The sequence below is a fragment of the Gymnodraco acuticeps genome, unplaced genomic scaffold, assembly GCF_902827175.1.
Source record: "Gymnodraco acuticeps unplaced genomic scaffold, fGymAcu1.1, whole genome shotgun sequence".
NCBI lineage: Eukaryota > Metazoa > Chordata > Actinopteri > Perciformes > Bathydraconidae > Gymnodraco > Gymnodraco acuticeps.
In genome coordinates this window covers 42,298-60,178 of record NW_022990246.1, presented here as the reverse complement: position 1 = coordinate 60,178, position 17,881 = coordinate 42,298, and the positions used below count along the sequence as shown (strand labels likewise).

Below are 17,881 nucleotides of genomic sequence, written 5' to 3'. Positions count from 1 at the left end.
ACTGCAGTGGGACTCGAACTTGCTATCCTCTGATTCAAAGATCAGCGCACTAACCCACTGCGCCACACGCCTCCAGATAAGAGTCTATAAGAGTTGGATAAATGTATTTATTATGTTCACACTGCATATTATGAGTGCTTGCTTGGATGTGACAGTTTACAAGATAACTCCTTTCCATGTTTATTCTACCAGTTTGAGTGCAGTTTCAACATTAATTTAAAGGTGGCGCTGTGGTAGCACCCTGCTGTAAAAACTGACGCGAAGAAGAAGAAGAAGGCAGCGGCCCGCGACCAATCAGATCACCTGGCGGGTCCTGGGGTTGTTGTGCTCCTCTGTCACACTTTTGTAAAACATTATAACGGTACTATAAAGATACACCATGTCGTCGTTTGTGACCGAAGTGCTCGCCAGCTCCGGCAAACTGGAGAAAGAGGACCTGTCCTGTAAAATAAGCAAACTGTCGCGCAAGGTGGAAGATACGAAGGTAATCAACCAGCTAGCATAGCATTAGCTACGTAAAGCTACGTAAAGTTTGGACCAGCGTTAGCAGTTAGCGCTAACACTGAAAAGCACAAACTTCTTTGATCCTTTCACCGACGTTTGGTAGATGTTCACAACTCACCTGGAATACAATTAACCCATAAATAAACATAAATCACATCACAAGTTGATAAAGGGTGTTTTTTAAAAGCTAGTTTAGCTAAGTGCATTTTCATTAGCAAGACCGTTAGCTAGCCATATGTGTCAGTGGTGACATCTGATTACGTGGCTGTAGAGAAACCATTGCACTGTGTTTTAATAATCTAAATATAATACATGTATACTAGCAGTCGTAGTGTTTTACTGTATGTGGGTGTCTTGGATGAAGTCAGTGTTTTAGCCAAGTACTACACTTAACGTACAAATGTTAGGTACCTAGGTTACTTGTTTTTTCTTTAGATTTGCTTGACTGCAACTAACTGACATCTTGAGTTACACATACAGATATGAGAATACACAACGTGTGAAAAGCTAATCATATTATTGTAATGGTACTCATGCAAACATATGTAATGGTTCACGTTTTACACATTTGAAAATATGCTGCTTTTTAATATGTATTACAGTAACTTAAACATGTGTTTTGTTTTGCAGCAAAGCATGCATTGATTGAGCTCAAAGGCAGTATACAGAGCCCTGGGTGTTCAGGCCTTTGTGAAGGGATTGTGTGTACAGTCCAGAGTAATGAAGACTACATGTACACAAACTGTACACACCTGGGCTTAAAGCAAAAGTATATCTTGTGTCAATGTGTCTGCTTTCTTCATGTTTATTTCGTAGGAAGAAGTATGTGAAATGATAAACAAGAAGTATAATGACTTCCTGCCGAGTCTTCAAGGATCTGAGGAGCTAATGCTAGAGGTCGATGAGGTCTCCAAAGAAATGGATGTCCTTAAAAACTGCATTGAGACGGAGGTATGTGTGAAACTGTTTTTAAATAATATATATACTTAAGAGCAGAACGATGGGTTCAGTTTGACTCTAGGTGGATTTACAGCAACGTTGTCGTTTTTTGACACAGGTGCAGCAGAATGTCCACGTGGCTGTGGCTGAGTATGCAAAGCTAAAGCAGCAGCTGGAGAAAAACACTGTCATCATAACAATGCTTGGACACCTAAAAGAGGTACAACATCCATGGGAGTTTGTAATACCAACACAACATTTGAAATGAGTTTAATGAAATATAATGTAATATGCAGTCGCAAAGATATGATATCGTCCAATTATAACTAATCTTTGTGTCTCAGTTTCACAGTGCAATGGAGGAGTCCAACAAAGCTTTACAGGATAAGAAGTATGTTGTCGCAGCCAACCAGCTACAAAGGGTAAGAGCTTCTTACAGCATGTCCCAAAAAACCTTACTGAACTAGGACGGGGCAACTCGGAAATCATTACAACACATTAAGCTGTTTTTTTTACTTGTTCAATCGTTTTGAAACCTTTTACTATATGTCCCTTGGTGCATCAGTAAGAATACACCAGTATTACATTACACGTCACTTGTTAGACGCTTTTATCCAAAAAGACTTGCATACTCAACACTGTGGACAATCCCCCACAGGAGCACTTTGGGGTGAAGAGTCATAGGGACACAACGACATGCTGACTGCAGTGGGCTTTGAACCAACGCACAACCCACTGCACCACACGCCTCCTATAGCGTTGAAAGGTTCCTGGTATCATTCATACTGACAATGAGGGCACAAACTATATAGCAGACTTGCATATTAATTGACACACATACGGCTCATATAGCCAGCAAAGCAACCTTCATCCCACACATCTCCATCAAACTCCCTTCCCTCATTTGTACACAGGTTTTTTATGCTTTCAACTTTACTGATTGATACTTATTTGACGGTTTTTCTTCCAGGCAAAAGCCACAGTGGATTCCCTGAAGGGCTGGAAGACTTCCCAGCTGCCTCTGCTCAGCGCTCTCAGCTCCGAGTTGACGGTGCAGAGAGAAAACTTAATCTACCACCTGGGAGATGAATGGAAGCGCCTCGTCATCTGGAGACTACCGTCCTCAAAGGGTAGGACTTCAATATGTGTTAAATATACAACTATATGGGGTATACTGTGTTCTGTACTTTGTTGAGGTGGAACTTAGTATCTTCCTCAAACAAAAACATGTTCACTTCTAACAGTATTCAGTGTTGTCTCAAAGTTGAGAGTCCCTTTCTTCTGTACAGTGTTCACATACACATATGTTTCTGATTGTGAAGATATCAATCTCACCTTTCCCCCAATGCCAATATCCCTGTCATTGTCTCAAAACATGATTCCGCCTCCCACCATGTGAAGTGTCGTGGATATGAATCGCTCACAACATGAAAGAATAATACAGAGAGAGAAATAAAACACAGAGATAGTTGAGATTAATTATTATTTTGTTAAATAATAATAATAATAATACATTGCATTTCAAAGCGCTTTTCCAGGTGCTCAAAGACGCTTTACAGTGGTGATAAAACATGATAAAATAACACTTAAAAGTTATTAAAACAAGATAAAATAACACTTAAAAGTTATTAAAACAGCAATACAGCATAATTGTACAACAAACACAATAATGAGAAACACTACCTTGCTTTCAAGCAGCCAATCGCATCGTGGTCCCCAGACGGCCTTACCTCACCTCCTCTTAGACAGTTTATTAACATACGCACAACTGCAACTAGGGTAACAAGAGGTGCTTGCATTATTCCACTCAGAAAAAGTTCTTTCAGTCAGTCTTCATTTTCTGTTAAAGCTGCTCAGCGATGGAACTCAATCCCACCTCCAATCAGAGACACATTCACTTTATTTCAATCCCAACTCAAAACCTGGTTAGTGAGGAATCAGCTCTGCCAACACTGACCCAATCTCCTGCTCCTTACAACCCACCGCCTGTGTTTTAACATGTTCTTTTGTTTTGGTTTAATGTTCTGTATTTTAAATAGTTTTATTTAAGTATCCCAGTAGTGATCTTCAGGGACTGGTCAGCTTTCTGTCCCCAGAGTCAGAACTAAACATGGTAAAGCAGCGTTCAGTTATTATGCTCCAAATATCTGGAACAAACTCCCAGAAACCTGCAGGTCCGCTGCAACTCTGACTACTTTTAAATCCAGGCTGAAGACTTTTCTTTTTGTCGCTGCTTTTAATTGAACTATTCATATCTTAGACTGCACTGTAACTTTTATCCATGTACTTTTTTCTTTTAATGTTTAATTGACAGCACTGTAACTTGTATCCATGTATTTTTTCTTTTAATGTTTATTTTATTAGCTTTTCTTTTTAATGACTGCCATTTTCTTAATCTCTTTCATTTTTTGTAAAGCACTTTGAATTGCCTTGTGTTGAAAAGTGCTATATAAATAAACTTGCCTTGCCTTGCCTTGCCTTGCCTTGCCTTGCCTTGCCTTGCCTGCCTTGCCTTGCCTTGCCTTGCCTTGCCTTGCCTTGCCTTGCCTTGCCTTGCCTTGCCTTGCCTTGCCTTGTGACTGTTGCTTGTTTTAAATGTATTGTATTTACTTGTTTAAAATGAAATGTGTTTTAGGTTGACTTTTAAAATCTGTCCAGGGACTACAGATGAAAAATACCCTCTTGGCTAACTCTGGCACGTTTACAGAAATGTTCATTAATGTGACTGTCCCTGTTAAATAAATAAATGAATAAATAAATAAATTAATTAAATAAATTAAATAAATAAATAAATAAATAGACAAAAGGACCCCCCACGTATCTTACCAGTCATGTCACACCCCCCATTCGTCCTTTTGTCATAGCTAACATATTACAGATATATATAAGGTCACTTTCTCATGACCCCTCTGGCATTTAATCAACTTGTCAATGAGCTGTTGGCTTATTCTTGTTTTGCGTATTTAAAAATATATTATAGCAAATGTATGTGTGATGCTTTGTAAGTGACTGTTGGATGTGTCCCAGCAGAGCCTGCAGATCTGAAGTCCTTCTTGAAAGTGGAGCTGAACCTGAGCCACTCGTGCAGTAAAGATGAAGAGCCCGGACCTCCTGCTGTGCTGTGCTCCGTCCTGCAGGCTCTGGCCATCCAGGGAGACCTGCAGCACAAGATCAAACTGTTCAGTAAGAACCAGCTAGAGTACACGGTTACATATCAAACACGGTTGCTTAGATAATGTTTGCACTGTGCACTTTTTGATTCATATTTCCGGTAAAGGATATTTTTTCTTGTAAGCAAGAGAGAGTCACTTCTAATAAGTTATATGTGATCATTAGGTACCATGTTTCTCAGGAGAATTCTGCATCCTGAATCATAATGTATCCATGAGTGTTCTCAGTGATGGTGTCTTTCAAACTCTTCAGTAAGAATAAGCTAGACACGGTTAAGCTGTTAAATAAATAATAATAATAATAAAATAAATAATAATAATAAATAAATAAAATAAATTTAATTAAATTAATTAAATTAATAATAAATAAATAATAATAAGCTGTTAAAACGGTTAAATATCAAACACTCTTAATAATAATAATAATAATAATAATAATAGTACATGACACTTATATAGCGCTTTTCTAGAAACTCAAAGACGCTTGGACAGAGAGTAACACAGAAACGAAGAAAATACGTAAAGAGACGACCAAAAACAGAAAGGGGGAGGGGCTGGTCAGAGGTTGAATGCAGTTTTGAACCGGTGGGTTTTGAGTGATTTTTTGAATGCGGTGAGGGAGGAAGAGTCTGATGGGTTGGGGTAGTGAATTCCATAGAGCAGCAACGGAGAAGGCTCTGTTGCTGAGCGAATCACTTCTAATAAGTTATATTATACGATAAAACTTTAATGGTCAGATCAAGTCTGAAATGTGACTTGCATCACAGCAGCTCCATGTGTAACATCAACATGGACACATATCAGGACATGACAAACAAACATTTAACATGACAGCACAATCACTGGGAGAAAAGCTGCTCAAAGAGCCTTCAGCGTGCATCTGATCTGGATTCAGCTCTGTGTTTACTGAGAGGGTTGACTGGAGCAGTTTTGATTTTGACAAACACTTGTAACTGGTAGAATTGCAATACTGTAGAATAGACATGTGATCATTAAGTACCATGTTTTTTAGGAGAATACTGCGTCCTGAAGCACGATGTATCCACGGTCAGAGCGTGCTCACTGATGGTGTCTGTCGTTGTCCTGCAGGTCAGGTGCTGCTGAAGAACATGCTGAAGCCCCTGGTGATGTTCCCCTCCCTGTCGGTGCGGGTGACGGAGCAGCCGGAGAAGGGAACCGTCCTGGCTCTGCAGAGTCTGGAGGAGAGTCAGGAGGAGAGGTCCACTCCTTCACAAGTCTACAGCAAACTGCTGCTGGTGCTCACCACGCTGCACTCACACCTGCTCGGTACAGAACGTGTCTTTCATCCTTTCTTTATAACTAATGCTGTTGATGTATTGTGATTTTAAAAAGGTGTCCATTATCATCTGGCCGGGGACAACAGCTGGAAATTAGCAATGTTAGCTAAAGCTGCCCCGTTTACTGTTCTTTGTGACAGTTGATCAATGGCGACTGTCCACGGCACTATAAACAAATACATTAAACTACTGCTGGGCCTATTCGAAAACATATGACATGTTTTAAAGTTCCCCTATTACACTGTTTCTCATCAATATATCACATGTCTCAGATATATACAAAACCTGTCTCTGATTGGCTGAAACACCAAACAGATCATTGCAGCATTACCCATAATCCCCTCTGTTTCAGCCCTGTTTCCAAAGTGCTGATTCTCTGTCTGTTACTTTAGATGAAAATAAGGAGCCCCTCCCCACGCCCCTCTGAGAGAGATTTGGTTACAAATAACTCAATGGTGCTCTAGGAGGAGATTCAGGTGATAAGGGGGGGGGGGGGGTTACCTTGGTTGCTGACAGGACAGGTCAGACAGGTTTTTATATAAATGGATCAGGACAAAAAGAGAGAGAATCTTTTTACACAGAGGGGACACATGTTGATGTAGAAGAGACATGAAGAAGAGGGGACACATGTTGATGTAGAAGAGACATGAAGAAGAGGGGACACATGTTGATGTAGAAGGGACATGAAGAAGAGGGGACACATGTTGATGTAGAAGAGACATGAAGAAGAGGGGACACATGTTGATGAAGAAGAGACATGAAGAAGAGGGGACACATGTTGATGTAGAAGAGACACGAAGAAGAGGGGACACATGTTGATGTAGAAGAGACATGAAAAAGAGGGGACACATGTTGATGTAGAAGAGACATGAAGAAGAGGGGACACATGTTGATGTAGAAGAGACATGAAGAGGAGGGAACACATGTTGATGTAGAAGAGACATGGAGAAGAGGGGACACATGTTGATGAAGAAGAGACATGAAGAAGAGGGGACACATGTTGATGTAGAAGAGACATGAAGAAGAGGGGACACATGTTGATGTAGAAGAGACATGGAGAAGAGGGGACACATGTTGATGTAGAAGAGACATGGAGAAGAGGGGACACATGTTGATGTAGAAGAGACATGGAGAAGAGGGGACACATGTTGATGTAGAAGAGACATGAAGAAGAGGGGACACATGTTGATGTAGAAGAGACATGAAGAAGAGGGGACACATGTTGATGTAGAAGAGACATGCAGAAGAGAGGACACATGTTGATGTAGAAGAGACATGAAGAAGAGGGGACACATGTTGATGTAGAAGAGACATGAAGAAGAGGATTTTGCATTATCGGTGACCTTTAAAACTGCTCAATGTCACTGAGTTTTACTTATTATTTTTCAGACGTGTTTATTGGCGATAAAAAGCTCTCGGCCATCATGGGGGAGCTGATCTGGGAAGAAATCTCCCGTTGCATCATCCACGAGTGTCTGCTTTACTCCATCCCCAACAACAGCAGCCAGCTGGAGAAATACAGCACGGTATGGACACAACAACACTTTGTAATGTGTTGTGAAATTATAATGACAGAGAATCATATGTTTATTGACTATCATTCATTTATTCACTCAAGGTGATCAAGGAAACGGAGGAGTTTGAGAAGTCTCTGAAGGAGATGGAGTATCTGCAGGGCGACTCCACAGACCTGCTCAAATACTCCCAGGACGTTAACTGTCACTTCGCCAGAAAGAAATGCAAGGATGTCATCGTGGCGGCTCGCAAACTCATGACCTCCGAGATGCACAACACCGTCAAAGTATGTCGAGCGAGGGTTGGTGGTCTGGATGAATAAACCGCAGACTGTTGCCAGCATTTAATAAATAAGGGGCATTATTAAGCATCTTATTTACTTGAATTAAAAAAGGTTTTCCAGAGATAATGTCGGTCAAAGGAGAAGATAGTCCCGACCTTTGAACATTTTATTTTCATAAAAATAGACCATGCAAAACATTATTAGGTTTGTTTCTTTGTGCTTTTTATCAAGCTGCAACGATGAGTCAATTAACTGATCTGCAATATTCTGCAATTATTGGAGTATTTGTAAGTATTTTGTCATTTGAAAGAAATGACTGAATATCTTTGGGTTAGAGAGCCGCAGTGACGCGTCCTAAAACCCGGAAGTAAACTCCTTCCGGTTCCTTCGACAAAAAGCAATGCAATCTCTCCGTAGGGTTTAGGAAAACAGCTGGAAATCAGGTCTGTGGTTGAAACACATTGAAGAGACGGATCACGTTTTGTTCAGCCGGATAATCTCCACATGTCATTTTCTAAGCATAAATCTAGTCGCCAGAAGCTAACGTTATGCTATAAAGGAACTACAGCAGGGCTTCAACATCACGCCAACTTCAGATCGATATTCAAAACTACAGATTCTAAATGGTACGAGTTGAAGCGTTTGTTTGAACAGTCTGCAGGAGGCAGGGACTTGCGTTCAAGCAGAACAGGGCAAACTAACTTAGAGCAGTGTTTACGTGTTCGGCGTAATGACGTACAACGGCCTCGACAACTTCTGTAGTCCTATCCAGCCACTTGGTAACAACCATCGTTTTTCAGACACGTCAACTCTTCAGAAATCACCAGTGGGGTCTGATGGATTTAATGTCGTAGAACAAAACGTGATCCGTCTCTTGAATGTGTCTCAACCACAGACCTTGTTTCCTAAACCCTATGGAGAGATCCCATTGCTTTATGTCGAAGGAACGGGAAGTGGTAAAATGCTAACTTACTTCCGGGTGTTAGGACGCGTCACTGTGGCACTCTATATGGGAACTAAAGACATTTAGGCATCATGATGGACTTTTGGAAACGGGGATTGCTGACAGTTGTTGACATTTAAAAGGAAGATTAAGTTCATTTAGAATCAGAGATTTTTAGATATTGAAGTATTTGTTGGTTGCACGCCTACTTTTGAGATGTTTTAACAATATTTTGGGAGCGAGAGATCTATTAGGTTGTGGCCCTTACTAAAGGGAGAGCTGTCTTTTATGTTATTAAAAATGGATGTACAGGAGTTGGACAAAGTAGCGCTTACTCTTACTCCATGTAATAGAATTGTATGATTCTAGATAATAAATATCTCCAGAGAACTGTACAAGTAAATCTAGAAAATACCAAGTAATAACTGTCATGAAATGGACTGTATTGTATCCCATTGCACTTCACTGCAGACCGGCTTAACATGAAATATGCCCCAAGACTTTCAGACCCTTCCCTTTGTCTTATATTATAGCATCCTTTTTATTTTTTTACATCTGTCTCAGATCACACCTGACTACAAGCTGCGTCTTCCCAAGCTTCCTGCTCCCGCTTCAGAGCAGAAGGTGAAGCAGGAGAGCAGAAAGGACGAGGTGACGATGGAGAACTCGAAGCAGCTCTCTGCGTGGAGCCTGTGTCTGCCGGCCTGTCGCATCAGCGAGTCGGTGCAGCAGCTGATGGAGCTCGCTCTCAACACGCTGTGCGAGTCCGTGGGAAGCTCCACCCAATGGTACGTTCAGAGTCTGTCTCCTGTGTTCAAATTCAATTCAAGGTAGTGATGGGAATTACGGCTCTTTGAAGGGAGCCGGGGCGGGGTTAATAGGTTTATCTGCGAAATAATCACCAGGATAATGATTGACTGTATTGCCAGAAATCTACTTATACTCACAGAAAAATGTATAACTTGCTACATCTCCCAGCCAGCCAAACTACTTCCCCATCAGCATGCCATCATCTACGGAACATTTGCATTCAGGAAAGCAAGTTCCCGTAAAGGCGAGTGGATTTATGGCAGGCAGTGAACCAACGATAAAAAGAACGGCTCTCACCAAGTACGACTCGGTTCCCTTCGTTCGTACCAAAGAGCCGTACCAAAGAATCGGATCGTTCGCGACCGTAACATCACTAATTCAAAGGTTTTATTGTCGTGTGGAAATGGCAATGAAATGCTTCTGACCTGAGCTCCTCCAACAAGGCACCATATATAATAAAATACAAAATAAAAAGTAGTGCAAAAAGTCTGCATGTCAATAGAATACGGGATATGTACAAGAACAGAATATGAAATTAAATAATGTAAATTAAGACAAAATTAAATACGGTTTATTGCGGTGATAACTATTTATATAAATTAGTAGCAAGATGACAACAGGAATGTTTATCGGGGCATTTAACAGAGCTCGATGTTTAGCAGTCCTGTGGGATAAAACTGTCTCCTGTAAGAGTCAATGTCTCTGAAAGGGGAAACAATACTCCCTGCCAGTAATGTTTTGTTGTTTTATTATGTCTATTGAACAAGAACCATGCATAAAAAGACATGAATCTCAAAGAGAGTAAATATGCTAAATGCCAGATTTTCGCTAACCCCTAACCCTAACCCTGTTATAGGATCTGTGACCTAAGATTTTCATTGACATATTGACTGTAGCTATGTTCACATGACAATAAAAGCCTTGAAACTTGAAACCTCTGTTCCCTTCAGTGCATTACAGCTCTTCTTCACCGTGAGAAACGTCTTCCAGCTGTTCGACGATGTCGTACCGACATATCACAAGTAAGGATGTCTCCATCATATGATCCTAAAGCAGATCAAACCAACACATTTCTCCTCTAGGTGTCAAATGTTTCCCTCTTTTCTCCCTGCCTCCCCCTCCAGGGAGAACCTGCTGAAGTTCCCCCACCTGGCGGCCATCCAGCACAACAACTGCATGTACCTGGCTCACCACCTGCTGACGCTGGGGCATCACTTCAGAGCTCACCTTCCTCCGCTGATCAGCGAGGGCGTCGCAACTTTTGTTGATATGGTGCCCGGATTCAGGAAACTGGGTAAACAAATATTTCCGGACACTATCGTCCACACATTTATGCTTTTCCACTGCAGGGCCTCGCACGGCTTAGTACGGTGTAGTTAGGCCTCGGTAGGCCAGGCTCACTTTATGCTGCGTTTCCATTACAGTTTAGTAGCTGGGGCAGTAACTATAGTAACGCAGTGTAGGCGGAGCCGTGACGTCATCTTCAATGAGAAACACAAAACCAACACAGCCGTTAGCTGTTAGCCCTCAGAGCTCACAGCTCCTCATATCTGTTCAGAAACTAGACCAAAGTTAAACAAGTACAAACCACAGACTGTCTGTGTCATGGCGAATACAGTCGCTGCTTTATTTATGTCTGTAGGCCGTTGTTGTGAGTGTGGACGGTCGGAGCATATATAACGTTAGCTTAGTCGATCTCCATTCAGAAAACACGCCTGCCGTCTGTCTGCAGACTTGTCAAAGCATTAATTCATGGTTTTTACTAACCGGTATCAGTATGTTGTTACTTCGGCATCATTTTGAAACGTGTGTTACAATTAAATCACGGTCAAATATGTTCATTTTGTTGTAGTTGCCAGCGATTCTCTCACTAGTTGAGCAGGTCTCCCTTGTAAAAGAGTTCAATGATCTCAATGGGATTTATCTGGATAAATAAAGGTTTGAAATGAAATGAAATATTCAGCCCGGTTGTTGGCCCGGAAAGAACCACGATTTTGGAGGGACAGAAAACTGTGAAAAAGTACCCACTAGCCGGAACTACCCCAAGTGGAAACGCAACCAAAAACGGGCCGGGTTTGGCACAGCACGCTTAAACCGGGCTGTAGTGGAAATACGCCAATAGACTCTTATGGCGCTACTTCTATTCTATTTGATTGTATTTACTTGTACTATTTTATCTGTTTTGTTGTGTTGCTCTGTTGGAGCAGCCTGGGACCTGAGAGTTTCATCGACATAACTACACTGTATGTTCACATGACAATAAAAGCCTTGAGCCTTGACATAAGCAATTACAAGTGGAACATAAAAGTTTCCTTGAGGAGAAAAAACAAAACAATCAATTCATCTTTTACTGTAAATTGCAACAAAAAAATTCAAATGTATATATTAATTGTTTGTTGATTTATTATATATCTATATTATTCACCCTTTTGTTCATTCATAATTTTGTCTGCAGTTTAAAATATCAGTTTTGCCATCTCTTTTTATTTGTATTGTTTACTTTTTGATTTTATTTATTTGTATTTATTATTAATATTTGTTTAACTTAAAAAAATATATAATAATATTCTTTACTGCTATAAGTATATCTCCATGTAAAGTTAAATAACTATTTTTGAAACGTTTCTTATTATATTTTCTGTAGTTCCACCATGGAGGCAAAATGTCCACTTCTGCGTACCGTGTGCAAAATGCCTTTAAATCTAATATATGGTCATTCTCCTCCAGGTGCGCAGTGCTTCTTGGCGCAGATGCACGTCCAGAGAGCTGAGCTGTTGGAGAGACTTTCCACCGCTCACAACTTCTGCAACCTGGACGATGAAGACAATTACATCGCCGCCAACAAGGCAGTGAGACAGGTGAGGGAAAAACATTATTCAAATACTGAGTGTGCATAATGACAAATCAGATCGTTCACTATTTGTAATGCATACCATTTTTATGCTTCAATCAAAATAAAACGTTTTGGGGGCCACATGAATGTCTTGGAGCAATGAATGTTATATGCTACACTAATACGGCCAGGATCCGTTGAATTTTCTGAATATTGGGTTGCAGATTAGAGTCTTCCAAAGGGGGGTTCGCTTAGCATGAAACACTTGAAATGACTAAAGGATAAGTTAAAAAAGAAAGCGGAAAGAAAGCGGATACAACCCTTTTCGTTCTCGTGTAAACAGCGCCTCAGTGTCTCCCTCCTGCAGTGATCACGTGTTTTCTTGCCTGCAGGTCATCCATCAGTTGAAGCAGCTGGGCACCGTGTGGCAGGACGTCCTACCAGTGGGCATCTACTGTAAAGCCATGGGGAACCTCCTCAACACGGCCATCACAGAGGTCATCGCCAAAATCATGATGCTGGAGGTTTGTAGCTTTTTTTTAAATTGCACTCTGTCGAACAAACTAATAATAAAGACCAGGTAAAAAAACACAGGGCCGAAGGCAACAAACTCATGGTTCACATTCCCACAGTGTTTTCTGACAGCTGCTTTTGGTTTTGACAAAGGTCACCTATTATGCAAAATTCACTTTTTCATGTCTCTACCGGCCCGTCCACACTACAGCTTCAAAAAAAGCTTGGAGCTGGGCGTGTCTGAAGCTCGACCAACAACCAATCACATGAATCTCCCGCCCCTGACACACAAGCAGCGGTTTGATTGGCTAGAGCTTGTACTGGCATATGATTTGATTGGCTGACGCTTCCACCGAAAGCTTCAGAAGCTTCAAAAGTTGAACATTGCTCAACTTTTGCAGCCTGAAACGCCAGGAAAGCTCCGCTCTGCTTCCCACAATGCAGTTCGGCGAAAAGTGACGTCACCCCATTCAAAGTGAATGGGCAGACGCGTTGGAAACCGTTTTTGAAGCTGTCGAAGCTGTAGTGTGGACGGGCCGTTATACATCAACACGTGTCCCCCTCTGTGTTCAGAGACTCTGAAACTTTTTGTCCTGATCCATTTCTATAAAAACCTGTCTGAAAATGAGCTGATCAGATTTTGGCCACTTTATGATGTCATAACGATGTTTTGTCTTGTGTAACCATTAGCCAATCAGCAACCAAGGTAACCCCCCCCCCCCCTTATCACCTGAATCTCCTCCTAGAGCACCATTGAGCTCTTTGTAACCAAATGTCTCTCAGAGGGGCGTGGGGCGGGGCAGAGAATCAGCACTTTGGAAACAGGGCTGAAACAGAGGGGATTATGGGTAATGCTGCAATGATCTGTTTGGTGTTTCAGCCAATCAGAGACAGGCTCTGTATATATCTGAGACCTGTGATATATTGATGAAAAACAGTATGACAGGAGACCTTTAAAGCAACAGTTCAAAATCTAACATCTACATATTTTTCCCACCTTTCCACCAAACGGCTTGAGCTCTGCTTCTCTTCAATTAGTTGATGAATGTTTCCTTCCCTTGAAGCAGTAGAAAGAAATGTATTCCTACAATAAACTCTTAACAACAAAGTCTGTGGACGATCTTCAGTAACCAGGTCATGATTTCTGGAAAGTTGCACGTCTGTTGAGTTTTATTTCTCACTAACAGGATATTTCCTCTGAGGACGGGGAGCACCTCCACACTTTGTGCCAACCCCTCATCGAGGAAGGGCCGCTCGTCTTCATCCCTCTGGCGGAGGAGAACAAGAACAGGAAGTATCAGGAGGAAGTGCCGCTCTACGTCAGGAAGTGGAGCACCTTCAAGGAGCTGGTCATCGTGCTCCGGGCAAGCCTGCAGGAGATAGTCGACAGGTGAGCTAACATCACGGCATAGTTTATAAATGGATTATAATATAAAGTAAACAAAGGTTAAGCCTGCAGTATGTGCCTCATCAATGAGTATGTTCTGGCTTGAACTAGGGCTGAGCGATTCATCGATTTTAAATCAATTATCAAATCGCAAAGCCTGTAGGTTTTTTTTTTGTTCTTCTTGTGTGTCAGTCATCCACACCAATCAGAAGTGCTCCACATGTACCAGTCATTGTTAACCAATCAGAAGTGCTCCACATGTACCAGTCATTGTTAACCAATCAGAAGTGCTCCACATGTACCAGTCATTGTTAACCAATCAGAAGTGCTCCACATGTACCAGTCATTGTTAACCAATCAGAAGTGCTCCACATGTACCAGTCATTGTTAACCAATCAGAAGTGCTCCACATGTACCAGTCATTGTTAACCAATCAGAAGTGGCCCATGATAGAAGGTGATAGACATTCCATTTGGAAAATAAATACTTTTCCAAATGGCTTCCAGTGGAGCTTTCGTAGATGGTTTGGTGAAACAAAGCATCTGAGTCAGGTTAGTAATGCTCCATCACATGTTCTATTACAGGGTGAGTCTTAAACTGAAGCTTGACTTTAAAGCAACGGAAGTTTCATGTAAGTTTAGTTCTTTCACTCGTAGCTCGGGCTGCGGGGGTGCTAGAGACGGGAGCACGTTGATACGACCTTCCTAGCCGGAGATATGGCCGCTAGTGATGGGAATTATGGCTCTTTGAAGGGAGCCGGATCTTATGGCTCCGTTCCTTTCAAAGAGCCGTTCAAAAGAGCCGTTTTTTTTAAAGGGGGCGGGGTTACTAGGTTTATCTGCGAAATAATCACCAGGATAATGATTGACTGTATTGCCAGACCTAATGTCAATAATCGGCATTGTAAACATGACACAAGGTGGCGCCATATCCATGTCTTCATGTCAGTGAATGCACTTTGAATTGACCCTCTGCATGTGTTCAGTAAATAAAGTTGCCTTGAATGAAATTGACGCAACTCTTAATATTAGATACTGTGTTTTTAAGTGGCGATGGAGATGATTTGTTGACCCTGCTTTAAAGGATATTTTGCCTTTACAAATGGTGCGCTTTATCACTGCCTGGGTTTTGGTTGAAGTGCATCCAAATGCTGCTGCGTTTTTGCGTTTGGCTAATTTTCAATCTGAAAAACACGTCGTCTGTCTGTCCTGTACCACTTGTTATGACTTCTCTCTCTCGCGTATTCCCTTAACACCCACCCCATCTCACTCCTCGTGCTGAAACCTACCAATCAGAGTAGGGGCGGGTCTTCACAGAATACCTTTGGGGAACAAAATCAAGCTTTTTAAAAGGCGAGTGGATTTTGGCAGGCAGTGAGTGCGGACCAACGACTGAACGATAAAAAGAACGGCTCTTTGGTACGACTCGGTTCCCCTCGTTCGTACCAAAGAGCCGTTCAAAAGAATCGGCTCGTTCGAGACCGACACAACACTAATGGCCGCATTTTACAATAAACTTCAGTTGGGTCGCTTAAAAAAATATATATAATATAATAATAATATAATCGCAATATCTGTCAGAAAAATCGCAATTAGATTATTTCCCAAAATCGTGCAGCCCTAGCTTGAACATAAAGAAGCTGTTGGGAACAGTTTGCCTTTTTAAAGAGTGATTGTTTATTTTAATTATATGGCTATCATTTTTTTTATATACGGTTAAGGTTAGTTCATCTATATAGCACATTTTAGAAACAAAGGCAACGTGCTTTACATAAGCATTAAAACCGTGAATAAATAAATAAATAAAACTAAACTAAAAAAGAGAATATATAAATATTTAAGAATTTAATTCACAATTCGACGATTAGGTTGTTTTGGGCAAAGGTTTCTTTATTAAACGTTTCAATGCTTTGTTCATTTTGAAGGACTTAAAAGTCACCTCTGATCACAGTTATGGTAAAGATAAGATTTCAAATGGTGGTTTTTCCTGATTCTTTGTAGAGAAACTATTTTTTTGTTGCACATCTGTCGATAATATGAACTCATTAATTAGTCGACATAATCATGAGCTGTTTTTTCGTGCACCTATAGTATTTAAAGGACTTTTAAAAGTGGATTGAAGACTTACATTTTAACAAAGCCTTCGGTTAGAGCTCGTATTTTATGGTATTCATTTTATTTTAATAATTTGAACGTTTTATGTATTTTGATTGTCTTTTGTTGTTATCTTAATTTATTTTGTATTTCTATTACATACACTATCTTGTCTTTTCATTTAGCTGTAACTCCATCATTTACAATGTTGTTATTTGTTTTGAATCTGTAAAACCCACTGAGACAAACGTGTGTTGTGATATTGGGCTATACAAATAAAGATTGATTTCATTCATCCTTCTTATGTCCATGGATGTGTGCGACTGGCTGATTTGTCTTCTCCTCTCCTCAGGTGGGCTGACCGTAAAGGTCCGCTGGCGGTGGAGTTCTCCAGCTCGGAGGTGAAGAACCTGATCCGGGCCTTGTTTCAGAACACGGAGAGGAGAGCTGTGGCTCTGACCAAAATCAAATAGAAACCTGGCGAGAAAAGAAAAATACTACTGCACTTTTTCCCGCTGAGGAAAATACGACCCATGCCTTTATTCTGTTTTGTTAAATGTATGCATTTCCATGTGTGTAAGTGTGTAGCAGAGCGATTTAATCTGGTTGTAATCAATCTGGAGGATATGTTCCTTCTCAATTAGTCCTGCAGAGATTACACAGAGGCTTCTTCCCATCCTGTCATATAGCTTTAAGGAGTTATACCACAAAGCCAACTGAGGTTGTGTAACAGCGGCCTGCCATCTGTCGACATGATGTCCTACCCAGGGTTAACTTCGCTGCACATTGTTAATCAAACTTCTTCTGGAGCTTCTCTCAGCTTTTCTTTATTGAGGACATTTCCGGGGAGAGAGTTTGTTTGAACCTATAAACGCCTCAAAATGACCGTTTATTTCTGACCTTGCATCTCTCGACGAGGATTTAATTGTCCAAGCCTCTGAACTGAACTCTAACATTATGTATTTATTACGTGTCCAAAATAAACCAAAACATTCAACTTTTCAGAAAATGTTTGTTCTGTGTGTTTTTGATGATTATTATAGGGTGTCCGCGGGGTCCTAAAAAGCATTACAAGTTGATAAATCAATTTTGTGAAAATGAAGGCTATTAAAAAGTATTACAAAGTATTAATGGGCATTTTCCAAGGGACATTGCACATTCATGAACACTTAAAAGGTGGGGTAGGTAAGAATGGAGAAACCAGCTCGAGTGCGCTAGAATTTGAAAATACACAACCGGAAAAATCTGCCCCTTCCTTCAGACTTCCTTACAGAGCCCCTCCTCCAACACACATGAACGCGCACATGACCAATGAGGGCACGAGATAAGTTTGTGCCCAGATGGAAGGCTGACAGGCAGGTAGGCCATCCAGTTACTTTAGCCGGGCCGGCTCAGATGATTGGTCGTGCTTTTTACAGCGCCACGGCTTCCACAGATGATATTTTGTTATGGATTTGTTGTCAAAGCATTTCATGTATTCATTGCTATCGGGATGTTAAGAGCATTCCATGGAATATAACAAGTGTTTCTGAAGTGAATTACCTTCCCCATCTTTAAAACATGAAATGTGCCAAGTGTAAATATGCCAGATTT

At 41.0% G+C, this 17,881-nt stretch overlaps 1 protein-coding gene across 1 annotated transcript; it reads left to right on the top strand.

The window, feature by feature from the left end:
• Positions 1-271: 271 nt before the first annotated feature.
• Positions 272-17,297, top strand: zw10 (zw10 kinetochore protein). The gene is made up of 16 exons (XM_034220503.1): positions 272-484; positions 1,321-1,455; positions 1,562-1,663; positions 1,788-1,865; positions 2,414-2,573; positions 4,474-4,626; positions 5,703-5,900; positions 7,301-7,437; positions 7,530-7,712; positions 9,217-9,440; positions 10,413-10,484; positions 10,587-10,756; positions 12,190-12,320; positions 12,688-12,819; positions 13,996-14,198; positions 16,641-17,297. The coding sequence occupies exons 1-16, from the start codon at positions 380-382 to the stop codon at positions 16,759-16,761; spliced, it is 2,304 nt and encodes a 767-aa protein (XP_034076394.1). The 5' UTR covers positions 272-379; the 3' UTR covers positions 16,762-17,297.
• The last annotated feature ends 584 nt before the right edge of the window (positions 17,298-17,881 follow it).

What these genes read in the sequence shown, in the direction of transcription:
- zw10 (XM_034220503.1), top strand. Translation starts at nt 380, where the DNA reads ATGTCGTCGTTTGTGACCGAAGTGCTCGCCAGCTCCGGCAAACTGGAG. An exon ending in GAGACTACCGTCCTCAAAGG is followed by an intron (nt 2,574 to 4,473) that starts GTAGGACTTCAA and finishes GTGTCCCAGCAG; the next exon opens with AGCCTGCAGATCTGAAGTCC. An exon ending in CTGCAGGAGATAGTCGACAG is followed by an intron (nt 14,199 to 16,640) that starts GTGAGCTAACAT and finishes TCCTCTCCTCAG; the next exon opens with GTGGGCTGACCGTAAAGGTC.